At 36.4% G+C, this 16,282-nt stretch overlaps 1 protein-coding gene, 1 long non-coding RNA gene and 1 pseudogene across 5 annotated transcripts; 2 read left to right on the top strand and 1 right to left on the bottom strand.

Moving 5' to 3' along the window:
• The first annotated feature begins 441 nt into the window (after positions 1–441).
• On the top strand, positions 442–11,768 carry LOC127922396 (uncharacterized). The gene is made up of 7 exons (XR_008111166.1): positions 442–579; positions 1,604–2,047; positions 3,832–3,899; positions 5,072–5,257; positions 6,512–6,629; positions 10,504–11,605; positions 11,637–11,768. It is a non-coding gene; the product is annotated as an uncharacterized LOC127922396 (long non-coding RNA).
• A 3-nt stretch (positions 11,769–11,771) lies between these two features.
• LOC118396012 (COP9 signalosome complex subunit 2-like) lies at positions 11,772–14,683 on the bottom strand. Of its 4 annotated transcripts, none has more exons than XM_035790152.2 (7): positions 14,480–14,683; positions 13,995–14,108; positions 13,717–13,794; positions 13,398–13,523; positions 12,616–12,705; positions 12,308–12,430; positions 11,772–11,996 (listed from the first exon to the last, which is right to left on the bottom strand). In XM_035790152.2, the coding sequence occupies exons 1-7, from the start codon at positions 14,666–14,668 to the stop codon at positions 11,787–11,789; spliced, it is 930 nt and encodes a 309-aa protein (XP_035646045.2). In that variant the 5' UTR covers positions 14,669–14,683; the 3' UTR covers positions 11,772–11,786. The 4 variants fall into 4 exon arrangements, with proteins under 4 accessions (XP_035646045.2, XP_035646046.2, XP_035646047.1 ...); XM_035790153.2 differs by having other exon boundaries at positions 14,495–14,679; XM_035790154.2 differs by having other exon boundaries at positions 12,353–12,430; positions 14,480–14,661.
• Positions 14,684–14,781: 98 nt separating this feature from the next.
• The window catches only part of LOC127922395 (N-acetylgalactosamine kinase-like), a 13,598-nt pseudogene continuing 12,097 nt past the window's right edge, over positions 14,782–16,282 (top strand).

The following is a 16,282-nucleotide window of genomic DNA, read 5'->3' as shown; positions in this document are numbered from 1 at the left end:
GGTTATATAGTTAAGGTGTAGGTAGAGATGTGGTTATATAGTTATATAGTTAAGGTGTAGGTAGAGATGTGGTTATATAGTTATATAGTTAAGGTGTAGGTAGAGATGTGGTTATATAGTTATATAGTTAAGGTGTAGGTAGAGATGTGGTTATATAGTTATATAGTTAAGGTGTAGGTGGAGATGTGGTTATATAGTTAAGGTGTAGATAGAGATGTGGTTATATAGTTATATAGTTAAGGTGTAGGTAAATGTGGTTATATAGTTATATAGTTAAGGTGTAGTGAGATGTGGTTATATAGTTATAGTTAAGGTGTAGGTAGAGAGATGTGGTTTTATAGTTAAGGTGTAGTAGAGATGTGGTTATATAGTTAAGGTGTAGGTAGAGATGTGGTTATATAGTTAAAGGTGTAGGTAGAGATGTGTGGTTATATAGTTATATAGTTAAGGTGTAGGTAGAGATGTGGTTATATAGTTAAGGTGTAGGTAGAGATGTGGTTATATAGTTAAGTTGTAGGTAGAGATGTGGTTATATAGTTAAGGTGTAGGTGGTGATGTGGTTATATAGTTAAGGTGTAGGTAGGATGTGGTTATATAGTTAAGTTGTAGGTAGAGATGTGGTTATATAGTTAGGTGTAGGTAGTGATGTGGTTATATAGTTAAGGTGTAGGTAGAGATGTGGTTATATAGTTATATAGTTAAGGTGTAGGTAGAGATGTGGTTATATAGTTATAGGTAGTGGTTATAGGTGTAGGTAGAGATGTGGTTATATAGTTAAGGTGTAGGTAGAGGCGTGGTTATATATGGTTAAGGTGTAGGTGGAATGTGGTTATATAGTTAAGGTGTAGGTAGAGACATGGTTATATAGTTAAGGTGTAGGTAGAGGCGTGGTTATATGGTTAAGGTGTAGGTAGAGATGGTTATATAGTTAAGATTGTAGGTGGAGATGTGGTTATATAGTTATATAGTTAAGGTGTAGGTAGAGATGTGGTTATATAGTTAAGGTGTAGGTAGAGCGTGGTTATATAGTTAAAGGTGTATGGAGATGTGGTTATATAGTTAAGGTGTAGGTAGAGTGTGGTTATATAGTTAAGGTGTAGGTAGAGATGTGGTTATATAGTTAAGGTGTACCAGGTAGAGATGTGGTTATATAGTTATATAGTTAAGGTGTAGGTAGAGATGTGGTTATATAGTTAAGGTGTAGGTAGGGAATTGTTATATAGTTAAGGTGTGAGTGGAGATGTGGTTATATAGTTATATAGTTAAGGTGTAGGTAGAGATGTGGTTATATAGTTATATAGTTAAGGTGTAGGTAGAGATGTGGTTATATAGTTATATAGTTAAGGTGTAGGTAGAGATGTGGTTATATAGTTAAGGTGTAGGTAGAGATGTGGTTATATAGTTAAGGTGTGGTGGAGATGTGGTTATATAGTTATATAGTTAAGGTGTAGAGTAGAGATGTGGTTATATAGTTATATAGTTAAGTTAAGAGATGTGGTTATATAGGTGTAGGTAGATGTGGTTATATAGTTAAGGTGTAGGTAGAGATGTGGTTATATAGTTAAGGTGTAGGTAGAGATGTGGTTATATAGTTAAGGTGTAGGTAGAGATGTGGTTATATAGTTAAGGTGTAGGTAGAGATGTGGTTATATAGTTATATAGTTAAGGTGTAGGTAGAGATGTGGTTATATAGTTAAGGTGTAGGTAGAGATGTGGTTATATAGTTAAGGTGTAGGTAGAGATGTGGTTATATAGTTAAGGTGTAGGTAGAGATGTGGTTATATAGTTATATAGTTAAGGTGTAGGTAGAGATGTGGTTATATAGTTAAGGTGTAGGTAGAGATGTGGTTATATAGTTAAGTTGTAGGTAGAGATGTGGTTATATAGTTAAGGTGTAGGTGGTGATGTGGTTATATAGTTAAGGTGTAGGTAGAGATGTGGTTATATAGTTAAGTTGTAGGTAGAGATGTGGTTATATAGTTAAGGTGTAGGTGGTGATGTGGTTATATAGTTAAGGTGTAGGTAGAGATGTGGTTATATAGTTAAGGTGTAGGTGGAGATGTGGTTATATAGTTAAGGTGTAGGTAGAGACATGGTTATATAGTTAAGGTGTAGGTAGAGACGTGGTTATATGGTTAAGGTGTAGGTAGAGATGTGGTTATATAGTTAAGGTGTAGGTAGAGATGTGGTTATATAGTGAAGGTGTAGGTAGAGATGTGGTTATATAGTTAAGGTGTAGGTAGAGATGTGGTTATATAGTTATATAGTTAAGGTGTAGGTAGAGATGTGGTTATATAGTTAAGGTGTAGGTAGAGACGTGGTTATATAGTTAAGGTGTAGGTAGAGATGTGGTTATATAGTTAAGGTGTAGGTAGAGACGTGGTTATATGGTTAAGGTGTAGGTAGAGATGTGGTTATATAGTTAAGGTGTAGGTAGAGATGTGGTTATATAGTTATATAGTTAAGGTGTAGGTAGAGATGTGGTTATATAGTTAAGGTGTAGGTAGAGACGTGGTTATATAGTTAAGGTGTAGGTGGAGATGTGGTTATATAGTTAAGGTGTAGGTAGAGACATGGTTATATAGTTAAGGTGTAGGTAGAGATGTGGTTATATAGTTAAGGTGTAGGTAGAGATGTGGTTTATATAGTTATATAGTTAAGGTGTAGGTAGAGATGTGGTTATATAGTTAAGGTGTAGGTAGAGATATGGTTTATATAGTTAAGGTGTAGGTGGAGATGTGGTTATATAGTTATATAGTTAAGGTGTAGGTAGAGATGTGGTTATATAGTTATATAGTTAAGGTGTAGGTAGAGATGTGGTTATATAGTTATATAGTTAAGGTGTAGGTAGAGATGTATATAGTTAAGGTGTAGGTAGAGATGTGGTTATATAGTTAAGGTGTAGGTGGAGATGTGGTTATATAGTTAAGGTGTAGGTAGAGACATGGTTATATAGTTAAGGTGTAGGTAGAGATGTGGTTATATAGTTAAGGTGTAGGTAGAGATGTGGTTATATAGTTATATAGTTAAGGTGTAGGTAGAGATGTGGTTATATAGTTAAGGTGTAGGTAGAGGCGTGGTTATATAGTTAAAGGTGTAGGTGGAGATGTGGTTATATAGTTATATAGTTAAGTGTAGGTAGAGATGTGGTTATATAGTTATATAGTTAAGGTGTAGGTAGAGATGTGGTTATATAGTTATATAGTTAAGGTGTAGGTAGAGATGTGGTTATATAGTTATATAGTTAAGTGTAGGTAGAGATGTGGTTATATAGTTATATAGTTAAGGTGTAGGTAGAGATGTGGTTATATAGTTAAGGTGTAGGTAGAGGCATTGGTTATAGTTAAGGTGTAGGTGGAGATGTGGTTATATAGTTAAGGTGTAGGTAGAGATGTGGTTATATAGTTAAGGTGTAGGTAGAGATGTGGTTATATAGTTATATAGTTAAGGTGTAGGTAGAGATGTGGTTTTATAGTTAAGGTGTAGGTAGAGATGTGGTTATATAGTTAAGGTGTAGGTAGAGATGTGGTTATATAGTTAAGGTGTAGGTAGAGATGTGGTTATATAGTTATATAGTTAAGGTGTAGGTAGAGATGTGGTTATATAGTTAAGGTGTAGGTAGAGATGTGTTATATAGTTAAGTTGTAGGTAGAGATGTGGTTTATATAGTTAAGGTGTAGGTGGTGATGTGGTTATATAGTTAAGGTGTAGGTAGAGATGTGGTTATATAGTTAAGTTGTAGGTAGAGATGTGGTTATATATAGTTAAGGTGTAGGTGGTGATGTGGTTATATAGTTAAGGTGTAGGTAGAGATGTGGTTATATAGTTAAGTTGTAGGTAGAGATGTGGTTATATAGTTAAGGTGTAGGTGGTGATGTGGTTATATAGTTAAGGTGTAGGTAGAGACGTGGTTATATGGTTACGGTGTAGGTAGAGATGTGGTTATATAGTTAAGGTGTAGGTAGAGATGTGGTTATATAGTGAAGGTGTAGGTAGAGATGTGGTTATATAGTTAAGGTGTAGGTAGAGATGTGGTTATATAGTTAAGGTGTAGGTGGAGATGTGGTTATATAGTTAAGGTGTAGGTAGAGACATGGTTATATAGTTAAGGTGTAGGTAGAGATGTGGTTATATAGTTAAGGTGTAGGTAGAGATGTGGTTATATAGTTATATAGTTAAGGTGTAGGTAGAGATGTGGTTATATAGTTAAGGTGTAGGTAGAGACGTGGTTATATAGTTAAGGTGTAGGTGGAGATGTGGTTATATAGTTATATAGTTAAGGTGTAGGTAGAGATGTGGTTATATAGTTATATAGTTAAGGTGTAGGTAGAGATGTGGTTATATAGTTATATAGTTAAGGTGTAGGTAGAGATGTGGTTATATAGTTAAGGTGTAGGTAGAGATGTGGTTATATAGTTAAGGTGTAGGTGGAGATGTGGTTATATAGTTAAGGTGTAGGTAGAGACGTGGTTATATAGTTAAGGTGTAGGTAGAGATGTGGTTATATAGTTAAGGTGTAGGTAGAGATGTGGTTATATAGTTAAGGTGTAGGTAGAGATGTGGTTATATAGTTAAGTTGTAGGTAGAGATGTGGTTTTTATAGTTAAGGTGTAGGTAGAGATGTGGTTATATAGTTAAGGTGTAGGTAGAGATGTGGTTATATAGTTAAAGTGTAGGTAGAGATGTGGTTATATAGTTAAGGTGTAGGTAGAGATGTGGTTATATAGTTATATAGTTAAGGTGTAGGTAGAGATGTGGTTATATAGTTAAGGTGTAGGTAGAGAATGGTTATATAGTTAAGGTGTAGGTGGAGATGGTTATATAGTTAAAATGTAGGTAGAGACATGGTTATATATAGTTAAGGTGTAGGTAGAGATGTGGTTATATAGTTATATAGTTAAGGTGTAGGTAGAGATGTGGTTTTATAGTTAAGGTGTAGGTAGAGATGTGGTTATATAGTTAAAGGTGTAGGTAGAATGTGGTTATATAGTTAAGGTGTAGGTAGAGATGTGGTTATATAGTTATATAGTTAAGGTGTAGGTAGAGATGTGGTTATATAGTTAAGGTGTAGGTAGAGATGTGGTTATATAGTTAAGTTGTAGGTAGAGATGTGGTTATATAGTTAAGGTGTAGGTGGTGATGTGGTTATATAGTTAAGGTGTAGGTAGAGATGTGGTTATATAGTTAAGTTGTAGGTAGAGATGTGGTTATATAGTTAAGGTGTAGGTGGTGATGTGGTTATATAGTTAAGGTGTAGGTAGAGATGTGGTTATATAGTTATATAGTTAAGGTGTAGGTAGAGATGTGGTTGTATAGTTATATAGTTAAGGTGTAGGTAGAGATGTGGTTATATAGTTAAGGTGTAGGTAGAGACGTGGTTATATAGTTAAGGTGTAGGTGGAGATGTGGTTATATAGTTAAGGTGTAGGTAGAGACATGGTTATATAGTTAAGGTGTAGGTAGAGACGTGGTTATATGGTTAAGGTGTAGGTAGAGATGTGGTTATATAGTTAAGGTGTAGGTAGAGATGTGGTTATATAGTTATATAGTTATGGTGTAGGTAGAGATGTGGTTATATAGTTAAGGTGTAGGTAGAGACGTGGTTATATAGTTAAGGTGTGGTGGAGATGTGGTTATATAGTTAAGGTGTAGGTAGAGACATGGTTATATAGTTAAGGTGTAGGTAGAGATGTGGTTATATAGTTAAGGTGTAGGTAGAGATGTGGTTATATAGTTATATAGTTAAGGTGTAGGTAGAGATGTGGTTATATAGTTAAGGTGTAGGTAGAGACGTGGTTATATAGTTAAGGTGTAGGTGGAGATGTGGTTATATAGTTATATAGTTAAGGTGTAGGTAGAGATGTGGTTATATAGTTATATAGTTAAGGTGTAGGTAGAGATGTGGTTATATAGTTATATAGTTAAGGTGTAGGTAGAGATGTGGTTATATAGTTAAGGTGTAGGTAGAGACGTGGTTATATAGTTAAGGTGTAGGTGGAGATGTGGTTATATAGTTATATAGTTAAGGTGTAGGTAGAGATGTGGTTATATAGTTATATAGTTAAGGTGTAGGTAGAGATGTGGTTATATAGTTAAGGTGTAGGTAGAGATGTGGTTATATAGTTAAGGTGTAGGTAGAGACGTGGTTATATAGTTAAGGTGTAGGTGGAGATGTGGTTATATAGTTATGTATAGTGTGGTTATATAGTTAAGGTGTAGGTAGAGATGTGGTTATATAGTTATATAGTTAAGAGTGTAGTAGAGATGTGGTTTTATAGTTAAGGTGTAGGTAGAGATGTGGTTATATAGTTAAAGGTAGAGATGTGGTTATATAGTTAAGGTGTAGGTAGAGATGTGGTTATATAGTTATATAGTTAAGGTGTAGGTAGAGATGTGGTTATATAGTTAAGGTGTAGGTAGAGATGTGGTTATATAGTTAAGTTGTAGGTAGAGATGTGGTTATATAGTTAAGGTGTAGGTGGTGATGTGGTTATATAGTTAAAAGGTGTAGGTAGAGATGTGGTTATATAGTTAAGTTGTAGGTAGAGATGTGGTTATATAGTTAAGGTGTAGGTGGTGATGTGGTTATATAGTTAAGGTGTAGGTAGAGATGTGGTTATATAGTTAAGGTGTAGGTGGAGATGTGGTTATATAGTTAAGGTGTAGGTAGAGACATGGTTATATAGTTAAGGTGTAGGTAGAGGCGTGGTTATATGGTTAGGTGTAGGTAGAGATGTGGTTATATAGTTAAGGTGTAGGTAGAGATGTGGTTATATAGTGAAGGTGTAGGTAGAGATGTGGTTATATAGTTAAGGTGTAGGTAGAGATGTGGTTATATAGTTATATAGTTAAGGTGTAGGTAGAGATGTGGTTATATAGTTAAGGTGTAGGTAGAGACGTGGTTATATAGTTAAGGTGTAGGTAGAGATGTGGTTATATAGTTAAGGTGTAGGTAGAGACGTGGTTATATGGTTAAGGTGTAGGTAGAGATGTGGTTATATAGTTAAGGTGTAGGTAGATGTGGTTATATAGTTATATAGTTAAGGTGTAGGTAGAGATGTGGTTATATAGTTAAGGTGTAGGTAGAAGCGTGGTTATATAGTTAAGGTGTAGGTGGAGATGTGGTTATATAGTTAAGGTGTAGGTAGAGACATGGTTATATAGTTAAGGTGTAGGTAGAGATGTGGTTATATAGTTAAGGTGTAGGTAGAGATGTGGTTATATAGTTATATAGTTAAGGTGTAGGTAGAGATGTGGTTATATAGTTAAGGTGTAGGTAGAGACGTGGTTATATAGTTAAGGTGTAGGTGGAGATGTGGTTATATAGTTATATAGTTAAGGTGTAGGTAGAGATGTGGTTATATAGTTATATAGTTAAGGTGTAGGTAGAGATGTGGTTATATAGTTATATAGTTAAGGTGTAGGTAGAGATGTGGTTATATAGTTAAGGTGTAGGTAGAGGCATTGGTTATATAGTTAAGGTGTAGGTGGAGATGTGGTTATATAGTTAAGGTGTAGGTAGAGACATGGTTATATAGTTAAGGTGTAGGTAGAGATTTTATATAGTTAAGGTGTAGGTAGAGATGTGGTTATATAGTTATATAGTTAAGGTGTAGGTAGAGATGTGGTTATTATAGTTAAGGTGTAGGTAGAGATTATGGTTATATAGTTAAGGTGTAGGTGGAGATGTGGTTATATAGTTATATAGTTAAGGTGTAGGTAGAGATGTGGTTATATAGTTATATAGTTAAGGTGTAGGTAAGAGATGTGGTTATATAGTTATATAGTTAAGGTGTAGGTAGAGATGTGGTTATATAGTTATATAGTTAAGGTGTAGGTAGAATGTGGTTATATAGTTATATAGTTAAGGTGTAGGTAGAGATGTGGTTATATAGTTAAGGTGTAGGTAGAGACGTGGTTATATAGTTAAGGTGTAGGTGGAGATGTGGTTATATAGTTAAGGTGTAGGTAGAGATGTGGTTATATAGTTAAGGTGTAGGTAGAGATGTGGTTATATAGTTATATAGTTAAGGTGTAGGTAGAGATGTGGTTTTATAGTTAAGGTGTAGGTAGAGATGTGGTTATATAGTTAAGGTGTAGGTAGAGATGTGGTTATATAGTTAAGGTGTAGGTAGAGATGTGGTTATATAGTTATATAGTTAAGGTGTAGGTAGAGATATTGGTTATATAGTTAAGGTGTAGGTAGAGATGTGGTTATATAGTTAAGTTGTAGGTAGAGATGTGGTTATATAGTTAAGGTGTAGGTGGTGATGTGGTTATATAGTTAGGTGTAGGTAGAGATGTGGTTATATAGTTAAGTTGTAGGTAGAGATGTGGTTATATAGTTAAGGTGTAGGTATGTGGTTATATAGTTAAGGTGTAGGTAGAGATGTGGTTATATAGTTAAGTTTGTAGGTAGAGATGTGGTTATATAGTTAAGGTGTAGGGTGGTGATGTGGTTATATAGTTAAGGTGTAGGTAGAGGCGTGGTTATATGGTTACGGTGTAGATGAAGAGATGTGGTTATATAGTTAAGGTGTAGGTAGAGATGTGGTTTTATATAGTGAAGGTGTAGGTAGAGATGTGGTTATATAGTTAAGGTGTAGGTAGAGATGTGGTTATATAGTTAAGGTGTAGGTGGAGATGTGGTTATATAGTTAAGGTGTAGGTAGAGACATGGTTATATAGTTAAGGTGTAGGTAGAGATGTGGTTATATAGTTAAGGTGTAGGTAGAGATGTGGTTATATAGTTATATAGTTAAGGTGTAGGTAGAGATGTGGTTATATAGTTAAGGTGTAGGTAGAGACGTGGTTATATAGTTAAGGTGTAGGTGGAGATGTGGTTATATAGTTATATAGTTAAGGTGTAGGTAGAGATGTGGTTATATAGTTATATAGTTAAGGTGTAGGTAGAGATGTGGTTATATAGTTATATAGTTAAGGTGTAGGTAGAGATGTGGTTATATAGTTAAGGTGTAGGTAGAGACGTGGTTATATAGTTAAGGTGTAGGTGGAGATGTGGTTATATAGTTAAGGTGTAGGTAGAGACATGGTTATATAGTTAAGGTGTAGGTAGAGATGTGGTTATATAGTTAAGGTGTAGGTAGAGATGTGGTTATATAGTTAAGGTGTAGGTAGAGATGTGGTTATATAGTTAAGTTGTAGGTAGAGATGTGGTTATATAGTTAAGGTGTAGGTAGAGATGTGGTTATATAGTTAAGGTGTAGGTAGAGACGTGGTTATATGGTTAAGGTGTAGGTAGAGATGTGGTTATATAGTTAAGGTGTAGGTAGAGATGTGGTTATATAGTTATATAGTTAAGGTGTAGGTAGAGATGTGGTTATATAGTTAAGGTGTAGGTAGAGACGTGGTTATATAGTTAAGGTGTAGGTGGAGATGTGGTTATATAGTTAAGGTGTAGGTAGAGACATGGTTATATAGTTAAGGTGTAGGTAGAGATGTGGTTATATAGTTAAGGTGTAGGTAGAGATGTGGTTATATAGTTATATAGTTAAGGTGTAGGTAGAGATGTGGTTATATAGTTAAGGTGTAGGTAGAGACGTGGTTATATAGTTAAGGTGTAGGTGGAGATGTGGTTATATAGTTATATAGTTAAGGTGTAGGTAGAGATGTGGTTATATAGTTATATAGTTAAGGTGTAGGTAGAGATGTGGTTATATAGTTATATAGTTAAGGTGTAGGTAGAGATGTGGTTATATAGTTAAGGTGTAGGTAGAGACGTGGTTATATAGTTAAGGTGTAGGTGGAGATGTGGTTATATAGTTAAGGTGTAGGTAGAGACATGGTTATATAGTTAAGGTGTAGGTAGAGATGTGGTTATATAGTTAAGGTGTAGGTAGAGATGTGGTTATATAGTTATATAGTTAAGGTGTAGGTAGAGATGTGGTTATATAGTTAAGGTGTAGGTAGAGACGTGGTTATATAGTTAAGGTGTAGGTGGAGATGTGGTTATATAGTTATATAGTTAAGGTGTAGGTAGAGATGTGGTTATATAGTTATATAGTTAAGGTGTAGGTAGAGATGTGGTTATATAGTTATATAGTTAAGGTGTAGGTAGAGATGTGGTTATATAGTTATATAGTTAAGGTGTAGGTAGAGATGTGGTTATATAGTTATATAGTTAAGGTGTAGGTAGAGATGTGGTTATATAGTTAAGGTGTAGGTAGAGACGTGGTTATATAGTTAAGGTGTAGGTGGAGATGTGGTTATATAGTTAAGGTGTAGGTAGAGATGTGGTTATATAGTTAAGGTGTAGGTAGAGATGTGGTTATATAGTTATATAGTTAAGGTGTAGGTAGAGATGTGGTTTTATAGTTAAGGTGTAGGTAGAGATGTGGTTATATAGTTAAGGTGTAGGTAGAGATGTGGTTATATAGTTAAGGTGTAGGTAGAGATGTGGTTATATAGTTATATAGTTAAGGTGTAGGTAGAGATGTGGTTATATAGTTAAGGTGTAGGTAGAGATGTGGTTATATAGTTAAGTTGTAGGTAGAGATGTGGTTATATAGTTAAGGTGTAGGTGGTGATGTGGTTATATAGTTAAGGTGTAGGTAGAGATGTGGTTATATAGTTAAGTTGTAGGTAGAGATGTGGTTATATAGTTAAGGTGTAGGTGGTGATGTGGTTATATAGTTAAGGTGTAGGTAGAGATGTGGTTATATAGTTAAGTTGTAGGTAGAGATGTGGTTATATAGTTAAGGTGTAGGTGGTGATGTGGTTATATAGTTAAGGTGTAGGTAGAGACGTGGTTATATGGTTACGGTGTAGGTAGAGATGTGGTTATATAGTTAAGGTGTAGGTAGAGATGTGGTTATATAGTGAAGGTGTAGGTAGAGATGTGGTTATATAGTTAAGGTGTAGGTAGAGATGTGGTTATATAGTTAAGGTGTAGGTAGAGATGTGGTTATATAGTTAAGGTGTAGGTAGAGATGTGGTTATATAGTTAAGGTGTAGGTAGAGATGTGGTTATATAGTTAAGGTGTAGGTAGAGATGTGGTTATATAGTTAAGGTGTAGGTAGAGACGTGGTTATATAGTTAAGGTGTAGGTAGAGATGTGGTTATATAGTTATATAGTTAAGGTGTAGGTAGAGATGTGGTTATATAGTTAAGGTGTAGGTAGAGATGTGGTTATATAGTTAAGGTGTATGTAGAGATGTGGTTATATAGTTAAGGTATATGTTGAGATGTGGTTATATAGTTATATAGTTAAGGTGTAGGTAGAGATGTGGTTATATAGTTAAGGTGTAGGTAGAGATGTGGTTATATAGTTAAGGTGTAGGTAGAGATGTGGTTATATAGTTAAGGTGTAGGTAGAGATGTGGTTATATAGTTAAGGTGTAGGTAGAGATGTGGTTATATAGTTAAGGTGTAGGTAGAGACGTGGTTATATAGTTAAGGTGTAGGTAGAGATGTGGTTATATAGTTATATAGTTAAGGTGTAGGTAGAGATGTGGTTATATAGTTAAGGTGTATGTAGAGATGTTGTTATATAGTTATATAGTTAAGGTGTAGGTAGAGACGTGGTTATATAGTTATATAGTTAAGGTGTATGTAGAGATGTGGTTATATAGTTATATAGTTATGGTGTAGGTAGAGATGTGGTTATATAGTTAAGGTGTATGTAGAGATGTGGTTATATAGTTATATAGTTAAGGTGTAGGTAGAGATGTGGTTATATAGTTAAGGTGTAGGTAGAGATGTGGTTATATGGTTACGGTGTAGGTAGAGATGTGGTTATATAGTCAAGGTGTAGGTAGAGATGTGGTTATATAGTTAAGGTGTAGGTAGAGACGTGTCTACCTCTGATGACTCCCATGATGAGAGGGTGAGGGATGGCAGACTTGATGTGTAGAGACTGTTCATACAGCGCCTTCAGCTTCTTGTTGTTCTTCTGGGCCGTATACATCTGGATCTCCAGAGCATAGATCTCCAAGAGCTGGGTGCCTTTCTTCAGGTCATCCTCACCGTCATCCGTCTATACACCAAGACAGAACATAGAACAAATACTTGAGAGATAATTTCACACAGACACTTGAGGACGAACAGGGCATTCTAGATTTCCACAATCATACTAGCCCAGCATCAGGTCTGTTTGTGTTCTCTTGCCTCCTGTGGTCACGACAACAGCCATAGGAGTTGTCCAAACAGTACAAACAGATCTCAGACCAGGCTACAATCGTACAACATGATTCCAATGATCTATTGTCACTAAGAACACACAAGAATGTTTTTCATTATGATGTTATAATGCTGAATTAGATTTGGTGGTAAAACCTCCGTAAAGACCTCTGTGAAAACCTCTGATTGCATTGATGAGGAGTGTTTCTTCACCTGACAGGACTGGTGCAGCTGCCTCAGGATCTTCTGAAGTTTACCATATTCTTCTCTCTCCAGGTACAACTTCCCAAGCTAAAGCATAGGACAGACAAGGAGGAGTGAGGAATTCAACTAAATTACTTTACACTATCAACCTCAAGAGTCTCCATAAAAACTATATGCCACGTACGTTTTAATATTTGCATTAAAAAAAAATGACGATATTGTGGATGGAATCAATGACATTATATGAAAAGTTTTTTAAAAATGAATCATACTTTAGTGTTGGTTTTAAACCAAAGCCTGTCGTTTTTGGCATCCTTTAATGCATACAACGTTGTTTCATAAAACTCTTGCAGCAAGTCCATCTGAAAATAAATAAAGAAGTCAAGTAGAACCCTCTGTACATTCAGGAGATTCTCTCTCTTTTCTTTACCCACTTTTTTGCTCCCCAATGTCATGGCTTCCAATTGGTAGTTACAGTCTTGTCTCATCGCTGCAACTCCCATACGGACTCGGGAGGTCGAGAGCCATGCGTCCTCCGAAACACAACCCAACCAAGCCGCACTGCTTCTTGACACAATACACATCCAACCCGGAAGCCAGCCCGCACCGATGTGTCGGAGGAAACACCGTACACCTAGCGACCTGGTCAGCGTGCACTGCGCCCGGCCCGCCACAGGAGTCGCTACTGCGCGATGAGACAAGGATATCCCTGCCGGCCAAACCCTCCCTAACCCAGATGACGCTGGGCTAATTGTGCGTCGCCCCATCGACCTCCCGTTCGCGGGCCAGCTGCGACAGAGCCTGGGCGCAAACCCAGATTCTCTGTGGCACAGCTAGCACTGCGAATGCAGTGCCTTAGACCTCTGCGCCACCCGGGAGCCCCACATTCAGGAGATTCTCAATTGTGCATGCATATACGTCCAGGACTAGCTTTAAAATCAGGGTATTGAGAACCAACCCGAACCAACCCACTTTTCCATCATTCAAAACAGCTCAGATTTATGCTTGATTCTGTGCACCATTGTTTGTTCTTATTAAATGTCACACACATTACCTGCTTTGACGTTGAGATATAATCAAGGATGGAATTGATGGATTTTTCAGAATAGTTTCTTGTAACTGCACTCCGGATGTATGTCAACAGCTGCTTGTACCTGTTCATCATTTCAGGGAAATTTGTCTGGAGGGAAAAAGACAGAAAAATATATATGTAATTCAAGTGCTAATTTAGGCAGTATGGGATGGTAGCAGTTCTTTACAAAACATGAACAAATATTTAGCACAATGAATAATATACTTTCTAAATATTGAAAAAAATATATATATATATATATATATGCTACAGCATATTTACTGTCATGTCTGCTGCTTACCAGTTTGAAGTTAATCTTAATCATCTGTTTCAAGGCCTTGAAACCCCATTCTCCTTTCTCGCCCTCCAGCTCTAAGACCTGGGGAAAGATGCATTGAATAAAAGGATCGCCACAGGTGGCTGCTGGCACCTTAATTGGAGAAGACAGGCTCAGAGTAATGGCCAGAATGGTATCATTACAAATACATGGTTTGATACGACTCCATTCCAGCCATTATTATGAGCCGTCCTCCCCTCACCAGACTGCTGTGATGTGTGTGTGTGTGTGTGATAACTAACCTTCTGGAAGCTGATGAGAGCTGCTTTGGGGTCATCCTCCTTCAGAGCCTTTGAATTGTAGTATTGATTCTCTAAATCAACATTGGGCTCAGAGTTGCTGTCCTCTGAGTATTCCTGAAATCATACAATTCATCATCACTGCAGTTTACAAGATCAACACCCACTATTGATATTCAGCTAGCTAGCTCATGATATGTGTTTGTTTTGGTGATTTGTGAAGCAAACAGCTGAAGCATTTAACGGTGCAAAAGGTTTAACAACAATTAGTTGAAACTTGCAATAGTAACTGAACAAATCATTAGAGACATAGCTGGCTAACTAGCTAACAGTTAGCTGTCAATGATGGGAGAACCATCAACAGCTAGTTCAGCTGCTAGCTAGCAAGCTACTAAGTGGAGTGCAACATGGAATGTTTACGCTGATTAGCTAGCTAGCTAAACACGTTGTATATGGTAATCAGCGACAATATCCATATATATATTTACTTCTGAGGAGTTTACCAGATCATAATCCTCTTCATCATCGCACATGAAGTCATCTTCCATATCAGACATCTTTACTACGAAGCTAGCTAGATCGATAGCAACCTTGTTAGTGGCAGCAGCCCGTCGCAGCAAAGATACTAGCGCTTCTACGTCATCCGCCGTGAATGCCTTGCTGCGCAGCGTGAACATGAGAGGGAATCGTGATTCCTTTGAACTGGTCCCTTTTCCCACTCTTCCGTATTGTTACGTTTCGTTACAATGAATGTATGTGTTTACAGCTGATCTAGAAACAGTTACTTTGTTTAACAGAAAGCGTTTGAGGTAGCGATTTTTGGTGGGTAGAGCTGGTCGTAGAACAGCTTTTCAATAATATCCGGGACTCTCGTGTGACAGTCAGCTGATATAGTATTAGGTGTGTTTCTATATATTTTTCCCCCTCAGTACAGTACTCCAGATAGATCTAGTTGCAATTAGATTTGGTGATTTAACAATAGTCTAAAACCAACCGGTAAGAACTGGTATTTGGTTTGAAAAAATGGCAGCACACCCGCCAAAGACAAAGATTCTGATAAGTGCAAATAAAAGGTGAGTTATCTTGATAATTTTCGAAATAGTACTGGTAATTACATTTGCTAAAACTATCCATGCATGTATTAAACATTTTATAGTAGGCTACAGTAAAGTAAGACCGTGTTTTTTTTTTACTCCTTAAATCACTCCTTGAATTGGGCAGTCATTTGCATTTTCCCGATGTATTGTATTCCTAGGTTGCAAAACCTGAAAGAGGCCTTCGAGAAAAAGTATGGAGAAGCACCTCTTTTTTATGCACGAGCTCCCGGAAGAGTCAATCTAATAGGTATTTAAACAAATGTCATATCTATATAGCTATGCTATTATAACGCAGAAATCCATAAATACAGTATAAAGACAACTGATGTACAGGGGAAAAAATATATATATCAATGTGATCCTTCATAAGGGCTAGCTCTAAATCGTAACCGTAACTCAAAACATTGTCTTTCTTAATTCATTACTGTTAGGAGAACACATTGACTACTGTGGTTATGCTGTGCTCCCAATGGCTATTGAGCAGAGTATTCTGGCTGCAGTCACTGTCAACGATTCCAAGAAAATCTACCTGGCCAACACAGAACCTAAATACAAGTAAGATCTGCCAAATATAATCTCCACACCAAGCTTTTTATGCACATGCAATTCACCTATAATCATCATATGTAAGGATCTTCCAGAATCTGTCTTGATTTGCTGCCCATCTAGATGAATTGACGACTGTATTGGATTAACTATCAAATGTTATTTAATTAGAGACGGCTCTCTCAAAATCATCAAATGGAGTGTGTGTTTTTTTTACAGGGACTTTACAGTCTCTTCAGAAGATATTGAGATAGACAAGGACAATCCTCAGTGGTACTATTACTTTCTCTGTGGGGTGAAAGGGATTCAGGTGAGTCATCTAGACTCTGCTTATTACTTTCTCTGTGGGTTGAAAGGGATTCAGGTGAGTCATGTAGACTCTGCTTATTACTTTCTGTGGGTTGAAAGGGATTCAGGTGAGTCATCTAGACTCTGCTTATTACTTTCTCTGTGGGGTGAAAGGGATTCAGGTGAGTCATGTAGTCTCTGGTAATGACTTTAATATGCTGTATATGTTCTTCATGTTGTTCTATTCTGCTGTTCTTCTTCGTCCTGTTGTTCTATTCTGCTGTTCTTCTTCTTCCTGTTGTTCTATTCTGCTGTTCTTCTTCTTCCTGTTGTTCTATTCTGCTGTTCTTCTTCCTGTTG

Source organism: Oncorhynchus keta, unplaced genomic scaffold, assembly GCF_023373465.1.
Source record: "Oncorhynchus keta strain PuntledgeMale-10-30-2019 unplaced genomic scaffold, Oket_V2 Un_contig_25550_pilon_pilon, whole genome shotgun sequence".
Classification (NCBI taxonomy): domain Eukaryota; kingdom Metazoa; phylum Chordata; class Actinopteri; order Salmoniformes; family Salmonidae; genus Oncorhynchus; species Oncorhynchus keta.
This window is presented reverse-complemented; position numbering and strand designations above follow the sequence as displayed.

Excerpts from the sequence above, each read along its gene's own strand:
- LOC118396012 (XM_035790152.2), bottom strand. The coding sequence starts at position 14,668 with ATGTTCACGCTGCGCAGCAAGGCATTCACGGCGGATGACGTAGAAGCG. Across the intron at positions 13,524-13,716 it reads TTAAGATTAACTTCAAACTG|ACAAATTTCCCTGAAATGAT; the intron begins GTAAGCAGCAGA and ends TTTTCCCTCCAG. Across the intron at positions 11,997-12,307 it reads AATCAGAGGTTTTCACAGAG|ACGGATGACGGTGAGGATGA; the intron begins GTCTTTACGGAG and ends CTTGGTGTATAG.